The following is a 13499-nucleotide window of genomic DNA, read 5'->3' as shown; positions in this document are numbered from 1 at the left end:
GGACAGAAATAAATTAATTAAACACTCCCCTCCGACATCTCCCAAAGAGGCTGATTTCAGAACTGGCATGGCTTCCACCTACCTACTTTACCTAGAAGGAGATCTTGAACATTACACAAGATATTCCATATATGTATTGGTGAGCAATTTTTCAACAAGAACAAGACCAAAGAAAAGGGCTTCAATTGTTATGGAGGACAATGTGTGTCACATCTCAAAGGATTTCCCGTTCTTCATCTAAAGGACATTGGAAAGGAACGTCAAGAGGGCGGCGGGTTCTCCTAGCAGAGTTCCTAAGAAAAGGAGAGGTGGGTTTTGGGGGTGGCTGGCCAAAGATACCCTGACCATCCTCTTCTCTCCAAAGCCCAAGAATTTAGAGGGGCGGGCTGCACAGACGGATGGCACCATGAAGGCAGCGAGATGACTCAGTGGAGAACGGGTTGGGCCTGGAGTCAGAAGATCTGAGTTCAGATGTGCCCTCAGACACTTACGTCCTGTGTGATCTTGGGCAAGTCATTTAACCTCTGTTTGCCTTAATCCGTGGGAGAAGGAAATGGAAAACCATTCCAGTATCTTTGCCAAGAAAACCCATGGACAGTATGGTCCATGGGGTCATGAAAAGTAGGTCAGGAGTGAACACCTGAAGCACAACAAAGAACTGATAAAGCTGAGAAAACAGTAAGATTGTGGGTAGTAAGGAAGGGCTGGACACGATCAGGAATTCTAGAGTATTCATCTCCATCTGAAGGGGAAATGATTATTCACCAATTATGATGCATATGCAAAAATCTAAAAGAAGGCTATTCATACGCCAGAGGTTGACAAGTAAACTGCTTGTTTAATAAAACAAAGCAAAACTCAAGGAGGAATTACAGTAGGATTATACCACACAGATGCAAATTAGGGTAGAAATTAAAAATAGAATAAATAATAATTTACACTCACCCTGCATCTGCAGATTTTTCATGTATTTTGTCAACAAGTATAAATGATCCCATCTTGCAGATGGGGTAAGTGAGGCCCAGAAAACTCAGTGAGAAGTTTGTACAGTGAGCTGGAGATGAAGAAATTTGTCTTTTAATCTTCTTACCTCCTTGGTGGAATGTAGACCAGTAAGACTTCAGATGGGGGATCCTCAAACACAGAGGTCAGGTTTTTGTTGTAGAGACAACTCTCTTTTCACTGCTTGGCTAATGTGACCCTAATAAGACCTGTATTCGCTTCTCCCCTCTCCATTCAAGTCCAAGCAGATAAAGGCAGTGGCCAGTGAGGAGTCAGACTAGGCTGAGTGGGTGGGTTGGGACTTCACCCCCAAGGTGCCTACTTACTGTGGGGCCTAGAGTAACTTAAAAGGGCAATGGGGGAGATCCCAAAATGAAACAAGCCATTCCTCAAATCAAATTCTTGGGAAACGTTTAACACTCATGTGAATAAGAACTGGAGTAAATTCTTAGAAAGCCTTTCAGGAAGGTCATCATTTTGACCACCTACTCTGAAAGCAGAGATGGCACAGTATGACAAGAGCCCTGGACATGGATTTGAGTCTTGGCTCTGCCGCTAAGTATATCTGTGCCCTCACTGAGGTAAATGACTTTAGATATAGAAGGCTCAGTTTCCTCATTTGTGAAACGAGGATAATACTGCCTCAGGTACCACTTACTTTACTAGGTTGTTCTGAGGAAAGCACTTTGTAAACCATAAATTTGCTATAGACACGTACAGTGCAGCAGTGGAAGGGATGCTAGATTTGCAGTCAGCGGTCCTGGGTTCAAATCCTAGCCCTAATCCTTATTATCACCCAAGGGACTTTAGATAAGTTACTTGTGTATTGTGAAGCTGATAGCTTCATCTGTCAAATGAAGGGGCTGGACCCCACGGTCTGTATGTACCCTCTCAGCACTAAATCTAGGATCCTCTGATCTCAATATTTACAGCCACCATTCCTTCATCAGAGACAGCATGGTGTGATGGATAGAGTTGATGTGTGTACAAGGCCTGCCTCAGACACATACTGGTTTTATGATCATGAGCAAGTCGCTCGACTTCTTGGAACTCTAGGGGGCAATTCTCTATGGTTACACAGTTAAGAGGGGCTGTCAACAGTTTTCATTGGTGGATCACCCACCCCGAATGCTTCCTACCTTGATGGAACTCCAAGTTAAAAAAATTCCACCTTAGAGCTTCATGAGGCTAGTGAGACACATACTCATGAAAGGACTTACATTTACTCTGATCACCCAGTGTCGTCAGATGACCCTAAAGGTATTTATGTAGGCCTAGTCCTATCTTCACTTTGGGAAAGCCAAGGTCAGATCCAAGATGGCAGAGCTGGCAATGAGTACCTGGTAGCAGCAGCAAAGGCAACAGCTCGGGCAGCTGTTGCTTCTTCTAACTTCTTCCTTTTTTTCTCCTCCATTAATTGCTTTTCTACAAAGCTTCGGGCCTCTTGCTCCGCTTTCAGCTTTTTCTCCAACTGGCTGATGGTCTGCTTATCCTTTTGTTTCATTTGGACAGCATTATGTAATCTGTGGGGAAATGAGTTTTATGGAAAGCTTTAGGATTGGAGGCACCCACTGTAAAACCTGTAGACATACAATCTCTAGCACATCCAGGCCAAGTCAACAGGTAGCTCCTATAATCAACACTTCAATCTGTGTCTCCTGGACTAATGCAGCCATAAAACATTTGGGGGCACGAAATACATTTATGAAATTCATAAATCAAACATCTCCAGTTAAAGCCACAGTCTACTTGGGGTAGGGGTTGGGAGATGCATTAGTTAGGACCAAGGTTATAAGAATAATTTTCTAACAGCACGATGCTTTTCATATACTAAGCACTAAAAAAGGCTTTTTCATTCATTCATTCAATACAGACAAAGAAAAGGTGGGAATTTGTGAAAGTAAAGGAGCAGCAGTCTTCAGACCTGCAGAACACTAGGATTCTCACCTGTTTGCAGATCAATATCCGCTGCTCCCATGGAACCTATGTTATTGTTTAATACTCACTGAATGAAATGCATTAAAGGATACAGGAATGAGCATGGCTCCAGCTTTGGGACTGATGAGAAAGGGGGAAAATAATCTAAACACTCCCTTGAAATAGATAAGACACAAATTCAGGGAAAAGCTAGAAAGGCATCCAGGGGAAAGGAAACTTCTGATCAAGAGCTAAGGGATCACCAATGAAGAGAGCCACAAACCAATTCTAGTTTTGCAGAGCACCCTCAACACTGCACTGACAGAATGTGCCCTCAAATGGAATCTGGGGTAAACTGGATGAGAAATTACTGTGATGTCTAAAGGCATCAACAAAACTTAATTTTTAAAAAAAGGTCATGCTGAGCAACAAGTACCTTCTTCCAGATACTCTTGTCACCTACCCTGCAAACTCTGCTGTCTAGTTGTGGACCCCTTTTGGCAAGTACTTCATTCAGAGTTATCCTAATTTCAGTGAAAAGTTTCGGCCCTGGCTCACACCAACCCTGTCGTCCTCTGTCTCAAGGTCAGTATGCTCAACTCGCTGCTGTGATGAAGGCCACCTAAAAGCCTACTGTGCGGTCATACTGATGCCTAACACTTCACCACTCCTAATTTCTAAAGTTCCATGTTTTCAAATGGTTTACAAATTGCATGAATTCTTTCTGTGGGAGAAAATCATGGATTTTCTTCAGTGTAAAAACTTCCCTCCAGCTAGAGATTTTTAAAAACCAAACGGACCAAAGTGAAACTCAGAAAGGGTTCTGGAAACAATTCCTCAGGCCATAAAAAAATTCACCCATGACTGTTCATCTCTAAGTGAAAACCAAGGAAAAGTCTGTCATTTTTTCTCAGTTCTAGAAATGGAAAATTAGTCAAATGAGTTCTACAAAAGTAAGATAAATGCCAAACAACAAGATTTTCAAGGTTGACAGTAAGTAGGATGATTTCTTGAGAGTTAATTCAAAAGCTCAATCTCTTCTTTCTTCCTTCCTTTCTCAACTAGACAACTTGAATCCTACATTGTTTAATGGGGAAGAAAGTGAAGTGGAACAACTGATTGCTAGCCCTTCCTAACCTCTTCTGTCTGCACTTGCCCAGCTGTATTCTTGTGACAGGATCCAAGCAGTGCACATGGGCTGCTCTAATTCTGCTTGGCTTTTCTAATTCATACATGTCTTTTAAGACCCATTCACATTTCTAATGTTTGTCATTTTTAAAAGCCTGAAAATATTTCTTGGCATTGCTATACCATCATTTGTCCAGTTACACCCCAAATACTGGATAGATTGGTTCAAACTTTTTGCTATGACAAATAAAGATGCTGCACATACATTTATATAGAGGGGTTTTATTCTCCTTTTAATAACTTTTTTAGTTATCTTGATGCAAATGGTAGGTCAAAGGGTATGATCCCTTTCAGAACTGTTAGCTCAACTTATTTTCAACCAAGCTAAAAAGAACCCCTACAGATTAAATGTGACATTATGGGCAAAATAAAGTCATTTTTTAAAAGAATTTGTTTGGCTTTGGGGGTAAAAACTGGCAGATTCTACACATTATATACATGTGACAATCTCCATCAGTATTAAAATGAATGAAAGAAATACCCAAAACCTTGTAAGGAAAACACTTTACTAATGACTCTATCTTTTCCTCCCCTTGGTTCCCTGGACTGCCAACATCTTGGCGCTCAGCCTTGGAGGACCAGTGCATTTTGCCAGGCCTGGCACTAGAGCCTGGAGAGAGAGCCTACTTGTTCTGGAGCAGCTCATTCTCTTGTCGGAGCTGGCCGATCTCTGAGCGAATCCCTCGCTCTGTGCTCGTCAGGGAGCTGATCTGACTGCGGAGCTCCTGTTCCACCTGCCTGCTGGCCTGCAGGTCAGCCTTTAACTTTTTAATGTCTTGTTCCAACCTAAGAGAAGAAAAAACAGGTGAGAGAGAGAGAGGGGGCTTTTGCCGTGATACATATGCTGGGCTCTTGGGAAATTCTACGGGCTCCTGCTGGAGTGAGTCAGGCAGTGTACTTGGGCAGTGGTCAGGACCTCAGTCCACAATCACATCTTTAAAAGATGGGTCTCAGCCATTTTCTGTGAAAGGATTTTGGTCTTTAGAACTGGAAGGAAGCTAAGAGCTCACTTAATCTTACAGTTCACTTTAGGGAAAAGTAAACAAAGGCCTGGTGGTATCCCGGATTTAGAATCAGAATTGTTGGGTTCAAATCCTGCTCCTTTATTTAAAAGTTTCCGGGTCTTAGACAAGTCACTTAATTCATTTTTCTGGGCTCCTCCAAGGCCTCTTCTAAATCCTATGATCCTAAAAGAGATTAAGGGTCTTGTTCAGGACATATGGATTATAAAGTACAGAGCCAGGATTCAAACCTAAGCCCCAACTTCAAATCCAAGGCTTTTCCACTATAACATGAAGGCTGCTTCTGATTTCCCTCAAAGTCTTATGATCACAGAAGGGGATGGGTTCAGGGATAAGACAGGAGTTGCTGTGAGAGTATAAGTTGGGAAGGTACCTCTATAGTAGGACTCCCCATGGACCTTGAGGAGGGGGCTGTAGAAAAGTCAACACTTTGTAGGACTACCGGGTAAGGCTTTGAGATCCACCAATATGTCATGACCTACTGGTTCATGTCAATAAAGAAAGCCACCTAAAAGATTATAAAAATTCCTTGAGACAATCTCCTAAAGTTGATAGAACCACGGGTAAATAATGTTTATGCTGGAATTTATGACTGTAGCAGAAAACCTCATTAAGTGCAGTTTAAAAAAATTTATAATAAAAAAACTAAGTACAACATAAGATACTTGCCTCTACTTATTTCCTAAATGGTAAGGATCCTCAAGGGTAAGCTATGCCACCCATCTTTTCACTTCCTTGCCAACATTTCAATTCTTTTGTATAACAACAGATTTCAATTCAACAAATGTTTACCATGTGTAATACTGTGTGGGACACAAAAATAATGCACATTACAGGTCCTGCCCTCAAGGGGTTTACGAACTTGTCAGGATCTGATGAGACATGAATGCAATGCTTAAATAAGCATTCAAGGAAGTGCATAATTAAGTAATAAATGTAATGGTAATGACAGAAAATACTATAGAAATTAGTTTGGAAAATGAGAACACAATGTGTAACGAGATCAAGAGTGGCAAGGAGAAGGTATCCCTGAGCTCATATGTAAAAGATGGGTGAGATTTAGGAAGAGTAGGAAGGAGATGGGGAAGGACAAGCTAAGAAAAGGGAAAAACACTATCACAGGCTGAGGCAGGGCTACCCACAGTCCACTGAGGGGAACAGAATGGAGACCAGTCTCGTTAGAAGGAAAGAGTTTGCATGGTAGAAGAGGAAGAAAGACCAGGGATAAGGGATAAAGACAAGGGTGCTCTTTAAAGTAGAACAAAGAAAATGAAAAAAATTTGGTTACAAAATGTATTCATTTAGTTCAATAAATACGAATTGGATGTCTACTGTAAGTAGAGCCCTGTGCTACATACTGGATGTCATTGCTGTTGATTTGCCTACCTACCTGTTTCTAGTAGAATTTAATACCTTTACATACTTTCTGTCCTCGTTTGAAACAATGCCTTTTAAGACCAGAATAGGGAAAGGAAACTGGAATGTGAAATCAAGAATCCTAAACTCTGGTTCTCATTAATCATATACTTATTACTTGTTATTAGTTATATACTTTGGTCAAATCCCTTCCCCCCACCCCTGTAGGCCTCAAACATCCTCCTCTCTGTAAAGAGGTTTGGACAAAGTGATCCCCTACGCCCTGCTAGTTCTGGCGTTCTATGAGCTAAGGGCCCTGACAGCGTGCAGATGGCAACGCATAGAAGAAAACTGGATTTGGAGAGAGAGGACCTGGCTTCAAGTCCAGGCTCTCTCATTACCTGCGTGACTTGAGAAAATTACTTAATCATTCCAGACCTCTGCCTCAGTTTCCTCATCAGTAAAATGAGGAGGCTGGATTTGTTTCACCTCTAAATCTATGCTCCTCTAACATTCTAGGATCTAAAATAATCTGACTCAGTAAAGTACACAAAGATACTGAAATAGGTCTAGAACAGCACATTACATTGCATCTTAGGTGTGTGCATGTGCCCTGAAATCAGATCCTATATATGTCATGTTTTTGAAGGCAATATCTAAGCAGCCACTGAGGAGAAAATTCATTCTGCAGAAATTTGAAGTCATGAGCACACCTACCATTATTTTTACTACTACATTTTAAATACATAAACTACATTTTAAACACAATTTTTATTTCCTGTGAAAAGACAGCATATCAAATTATTAATACCAAACAAAATATATTTGATCTTTAAAAAAAGCAGCACAAAATGTAAGCAGGAAGTGACTGCCCCTAGAGGGCAGGGCAAAACCCCAAGTGAACCTGATCACTCTAAAAGTCTTAGAGAGATGAGGGTTGGGCTTTATTATTTTTATAGCAGATGTTTTATTGTACTATGGCTCCACAGCTTTCACTGTGTGAGCAGGTGGAAAAATTTATGTACTGAGTTTTGGATGAATTATTTCAATTGGTAGAATCCACCCACTCTGGCCCATTACGGACAATTTTTACCCAGGTAAAAGCCACTTGTCTTCCTAAGGTTGTGCTTAACACCCTGGTGAATGAGGGTCAGGGTTTTTCTAGGTAAAACGTTAACAGGTAATTTAGGTGTAGAGCAATGGGACCCATTCTGATTAAAGAATATTACAGAGGTTAATGAGAATCTTCATATTCCTGGAATTTCATAAAAATGTCTGTAGTTGTAGCCGAAGGTAGATGCAAGTGCAGGGGATGAAAATTAATAAATAAGGAAGCCTGAAGACCCTTAAAACTAAGTCTGAAAACCCTTAAGATTAATTTCAGGACACCAAGCAAAGGCTCCATTGCCCATCCACCTGGGCTGACAAGCTTTGTTTGTCCAGAACTTCTAAACATTTGGCTGGATTGAGACACAAAGCTCAGCTAAGGAGGTTATGATTCTTCCAGAGGTGTAGCCTCTGCTTTTCTGGACATTTTGCAAAGGCTTTGTTAGTCTTGGAACCAAACAAATTCCCTTCTTGTCCTGGTTCTTGTGGAACCAGTTTCCCTGACAAATGGCTGAAAAAGGTGTCATTTCCATCTGAGAGTCTGGTAGTGTCCATCCTAAAATCACAGGCTGCATGCCAGGGATCAGAGGGCTGCTGAAGTGACTTTTCTTGGCCCCTTGGCCAGGAAATGTTTAGAAGACAGTACTTGTCTCTCAAGAAGGTGCAGTGAAGCCACCTCTGAAGTGCAAAAAAGTAGTCAACCAAGCAGCATGAAGCCAAGCCGCATATGTGGGCCAGTTATGGCCAGGCTCCCAGTTCCCTTCTTCCAGCAGCCACCCCCACCCACTCATTACTTCTCGGTCCCACACTTCTCCCCAGCCATGTAGTGTTAACACACCTGCTCTAAATTGTCTGCCACACATTCAAAAGAATCTGTCAAGAAGATTCACACGAATGTGTACATACTGTAATTATTAGAATTTTCATACAATTTTCATTCCTTAATTTAAAAACATGAAGCTGTAACAGTGAAATTTTAGTCATCAGTAACAGTCTGAATGGGAGGCGGAAGTATGTCATCACACTGCCCTACCCAAAAAGTGCTATGGTCTGACATCATGTGGAATTTATAAACATAAAAATCTGAAGTGGGTACCTCCTTTACTGACTTAAGCAAGTGAAAATATTTTAGCTGATAAGGGCAATGTTTTTGCAGAAGTTTCTCAAAATATGTTGGAGTTGGAAGGCAGCTGTTTATGTTCCATCTTAAAGAAAAGCAAAGTGAAGCCAAGAGAGAGAGGAAAGACCTTGCAGGGACACCCAGTGTGTTAGTGGCACGGTCACATTTTCAGAGCCCCAGAGCACAGCTCTCTCCACTGTCCTATGTGTGTGCCATATATAGTTCCTGGTTATAAATATGCACACGGATATTTACACAGTGCAACATGGTGCTGGAAAAAGCACAGGGCTTGGAGTCAAAGAAGGGGGGTCTGAACCCCAGCCCTATGGCCTCAAGCACACCACTCCTCTTAGGACCTCAGGATCTTCTTCTGTAAAATGATCTCTAAGGCTCTTTCCAGATCTACACCCTATGCCTATGGACCTAGAGAACTCCCACTCTCAATGCAGGTTGGCACCTACTGTGACACTTAGAGTGTATATCAGAGGTAGGACTCAAACCCAGGTCTTCCTGGCTTCAAGGCTGACCAGGTATCTATCCACCACACCACACTGCCCTACGTCTCTCCCTCCTCCCACATGTGTATGTAAGGATACATGTAGGTGTATGCATACATTTATGTATACATATGTACACAGATACACATACATATACATAAACACATATAGTTTAGGGGTCTTTATTTTTTTTTTTTACAACAACCTATGAGTTAAATAGTACAGGTATTATTTTCCCCACCTTACAGATGAAGAAACTGAGACCTTAACAGTTTAAATGAGTTTTACATGGTTACTTCACATGGCTCTACGTTGAGGGCCAAGCCCAGAATCCCTTCCTATACCACTCACTGTTTTTAATCAGTAGAGGTCTAGTGACCATTCTCCTTAGCTGAACTATCAGAAGCAAAGACTTACCCAAGTTGACTGTGCTATAACTTGAGAAAACTGGTGACTTATGTAGCTATAGGACTATCTCAGAGTGTGTGCACAGAGTGAGTCTTGAGCATCTAGGAGTGGCTTCCCTGGGAAGCAACCCCTCCAAGAAACAGACACACTAGAAAGTTATTTGGGTTTGAACACTCGATGACTCTAAGAAGCTAATGGGTATTTGAAGGCTTCAACACAAAATCAACAACAACAACAACGACAAAATTCTATTCTATTTCTATCTGGCACCCACCTGCATCTCTTTTAGATGTGTTCTCTAGACATGGCAAAACAACCCATTTCTACATTGTGGGAGTCTTATGGAAGCCCAAGTAAATGGTCTGGAAGCTACAGACAATTCTGCCTTTTGGTTCTACTGGTTAAATAAGTCACACTAGCAAAGTTACCAGAGACACTTTTAGCTCTAGAGGCAGCATTTACAAAAAAAGTACCCCACCCACTCTCTCACAGGGAGAATCTGGAGAGCAGAAGCTCTAAGTTTGCATTGCAAAACAGCTTAATTCATAAATAGGATAATGAAGATGATGGAGATACAGGGCTGAATGACAAGTGTGAAATGGATAGGGCTGGGGAACCTCTGGCCTCAAGGCCACATGTGGCCCTCTAGGTCCTCAAGGGCAGCCCTGTAGGTTCTTCACCCCTTAATAACCTAGTATTTTTAGCCTGGCGTATGAAGCCTTGCAACAATATAGTTCTAATTAACCTTCTCAGCCTTTTTTCCTCACTGCTGCCTCTAAGAAAATTCTCCACCCCAATCCAATTTTTACCCAAACACATCTTTGCACTTTCTTGCCTTCAGTGAGTGCTTAACACTTGTTAACTGACTTTGTCCCCCATCCCTGACATCCCTTGGTCATGCCACTACTGCTTGTCTGTATCCATCTTTCAAGGCCCAGCTAAAATTTGACTTCCATGCTATATCAATATTCACAGAGTGCTAGAACATCTATTCTATGTAAGGCCTGGCAGTCTCACCTGTGAGGCCTTCCCGACTACTCCAGGCTAAGACCTTTTCTTTGGCATTATAGTGCATCATTGTCTCTGCTACTCAGTGGTGTTGACAATGTGCTGCTCTGGACTGAGGGGTTCTTATGTGTGAATGCGTCAGGTTGCTACTAAGTTGTATTGCAAAATGAAGGCACATTTCCTTGATCATAAGACTTAGAGCTAGAAGAGTTCTTAGATCTTTTACAAGTGAGGAAACTGAGGCCCCAGAAAGGTTTAAATGGATGTCCAAAGCCACAGAGGTTGTAGTAAAGTGGGATAACAGCAGAACATAACTCAGATCCTCTGACTCCAAATCCATGATGCCTCCAAGATGATTTCTAAACTTCTTTCCAGCTCTGATATTCTATGATTCTCATAACTCTATGCGAAAAAGTATCAACGTTCATGAAACATAAGGACCTGAAATGATCTGTCAAAGGTTTTTGGCTCTGAATGGCAGCTGTGGTAGAAGACCTGGGTATAAGAGCTTCTGCATCCTCAGAAAGCAAATCCACATGGAAAGGAGAGGCAACTGCTTTGTCTTAGTACCTAATTCCACCATGGTGCTTAAGTCTGAATTAATCATGCAAGACAAGACTTGTTAAGGGACTCAACAGCTGTTTTTGCAGAAAGCTTCGGGCCATAAATCATGACTATCTGAGGAATTCTGTCTCCATGTGAAACACTGTTTTGCCCCCTTTTAGATAATTTATATTGGAGACAAGCTGAAACTTTTAAGATTCATAGAAAAAAACACCTAATAACTAAGTATTCACCAGATGTGTTGCTCATAAAACCAGGCTTCAAATCAGTCATGTCCCAGAGAACTTACTTGGCAGCCTGAAAGCTGTTCCAGAAATACCTAAATCAAGTTGCCTCAAGTCTGAGTTTACTCAATTTGCTTACAAGGCACAAGTGTCCAAAAATAAACACTCTGCTGGCCTAATTATAAAATAAAGCTGTATTACAAAGAAACTCAGGTTCTCTGCTTTATAATCTGCTAAATACAAAAGCTAACAAATTAAGTCTTAATCAAGGAAAAGTAAGAGAAGAAGGAAAAAGGTGTCATGGACGTTCAGTCTGAGCACTGGAAGTAACGTCTTAAAGCAAAGAATCTTTAGTTTTACCTGACTTTTTGTACTGAAGCATCTGAACAGTTAGAAAAGCTAATGAGTCCTTAGGCTACCTTAATAGTCTAGTGTTTAAATAAGAGAGAGGGCAGTCCCATGGACTCTGGGGTGGCCGGACACACCTGGAGTGCTGTGTGCTCAGTTTGGGGTGGCACACTGAGGAGAGATACTGACCACCTGGAGGCTGAGGAGGTGATGAGGAGTTCTGAAACCATTCCATATGAGGATCAGGTGAAGTGGGAAGGATGTTTAGGTTAGAAAAGAAAAGGCTTTTGGCGGGGGGGGGGGGGGGGGGGGGGGGGGGGGGGGGGGGGGGGGAAGAGTAGGGAGAGAAGATTGAAACAGCTGTCTTATGCTATTTGAAGGATTATCATGTGAAAGAAGAAACAGATTTATTTTGCCTTGATCCCAGGGACAGAACCAGGAGCCATAAGGTTAAAGCTTCAGGAACAGAGTTTTCAGCTCCGTGGAAGCTCTTCTTTGACTGCCTTCAGAAGGTTGTCTACAACAGGTGCCTCCACTTGCCTCCTTAACAATCTAGAATCCCTCTGATCTCATCCTTCCACTGCTCCCCGAAAAATTACCAACAATCTCTTAATTGCCAAGTCTAATGGCCTCTTCTCAGTCCTCATCCTTCCTGCCCTCTTTGAAGCTCTGACAATGTCAATCACCCCTTTCTAGACACTCTCTTTTCTCTAGGTTTTCATGACACTGCTCTCTTACCTGTTTGACCACACATCTGTTTCCTTTGCTGGCTATTCATCCACATCATACCTAATAATAGCAGGAGTTCCCCTAAGATCCTGTCCTGTGTATTTCACCAGGTGGTCTCATCAGCTCCCGTGGTTTCAATGATCATCTTGATGCAGATGACTCCACAAATCTATTTATTCAGCCACAATCTCCAGTTTTACATCTCTGCTTATTAGACATCCTGAACTAGATATCTCTCAGACACCTTAAACTGAATGTCCCAAACTGCAACTGCCAAACTTGGTCACCACCATGCTCCCAGTACCTGGGATGGAAAACCCGCTATCATCTTTGACTCTTCACTTGCTCTCCCCTACCCCCTCAGCCAATCTACTGACAAATCCTACTGACTTTACCTCTGTAACATTTGCTGCATGTGGCCCCCTCTCTCCTCTGATACTGCCACCAGCCTGGTGCAGGTTTTCATCTCTTCAAACCTGTTCTGATATAATAGCATGCTGGTGGGTCTACCAGCTTCAAATCTCTCCCCACTCCAATCTTGTTGGGGGTGTAAGCTCAGTTTTCACGTGAACACCCCCAACACAATCTACCCTCCCCTCAGCTGTCAGACTGCTCTTCCTAAAGTGCAGGTCTGATGATGTCATACCCCTAACCTCACCCCTACCCCTATTCAATAAACCTGAGTGACTTCCTATGGCTTCTAGGATCAAATAGAAATTCCTTTTTTATAGAAATGACTTTTATAGCCCTGGCCCCCTCCTACCTTTCTAGTCTTATGTTTGACTCTCCTCTTAAATAACTCAGCGACACTAGCCCACCTGGCTGGGCATTTCTGCTTTCCTGGAGTCCTTTGAGTCTTGGCTAAAATACCACCTTTTACAGGAAGCCTTTGCCAGTTTTCTGTAATCGTCTTGCCTTCGCTCTGAGACTGCTCCCCAATTTATCCTGTATGGATTCTGTTTGCACACAGTTCCTTGCATGTCTCTTCTCTCCTTTAGACTGGGAGCAA

The 13499-nt window shown here is 42.1% G+C and overlaps 1 protein-coding gene across 2 annotated transcripts in view; it reads right to left on the bottom strand.

Annotated features, from left to right (window-relative positions):
* Positions 1–13499, bottom strand: part of MACO1 (macoilin 1) — a 78325-nt gene that overhangs the window by 7813 nt on the left and 57013 nt on the right. For both annotated transcript variants that reach the window (XM_072609360.1, XM_072609359.1), the window contains exons 7-8: positions 4735–4893; positions 2343–2525 (exon numbers count right to left, since the gene is read on the bottom strand). In XM_072609360.1, coding sequence (XP_072465461.1) covers positions 2343–2525; positions 4735–4893 — 342 coding nt within the window. The remainder of the gene's footprint in view (positions 1–2342; positions 2526–4734; positions 4894–13499) is intronic.

Source organism: Notamacropus eugenii, chromosome 5, assembly GCF_028372415.1.
Source record: "Notamacropus eugenii isolate mMacEug1 chromosome 5, mMacEug1.pri_v2, whole genome shotgun sequence".
In the NCBI taxonomy this organism is placed as follows: Eukaryota; Metazoa; Chordata; class Mammalia; order Diprotodontia; family Macropodidae; genus Notamacropus; species Notamacropus eugenii.
Note: the sequence above shows the minus strand (reverse complement) of the source record. Positions and strands in the feature narration are given on the sequence as shown.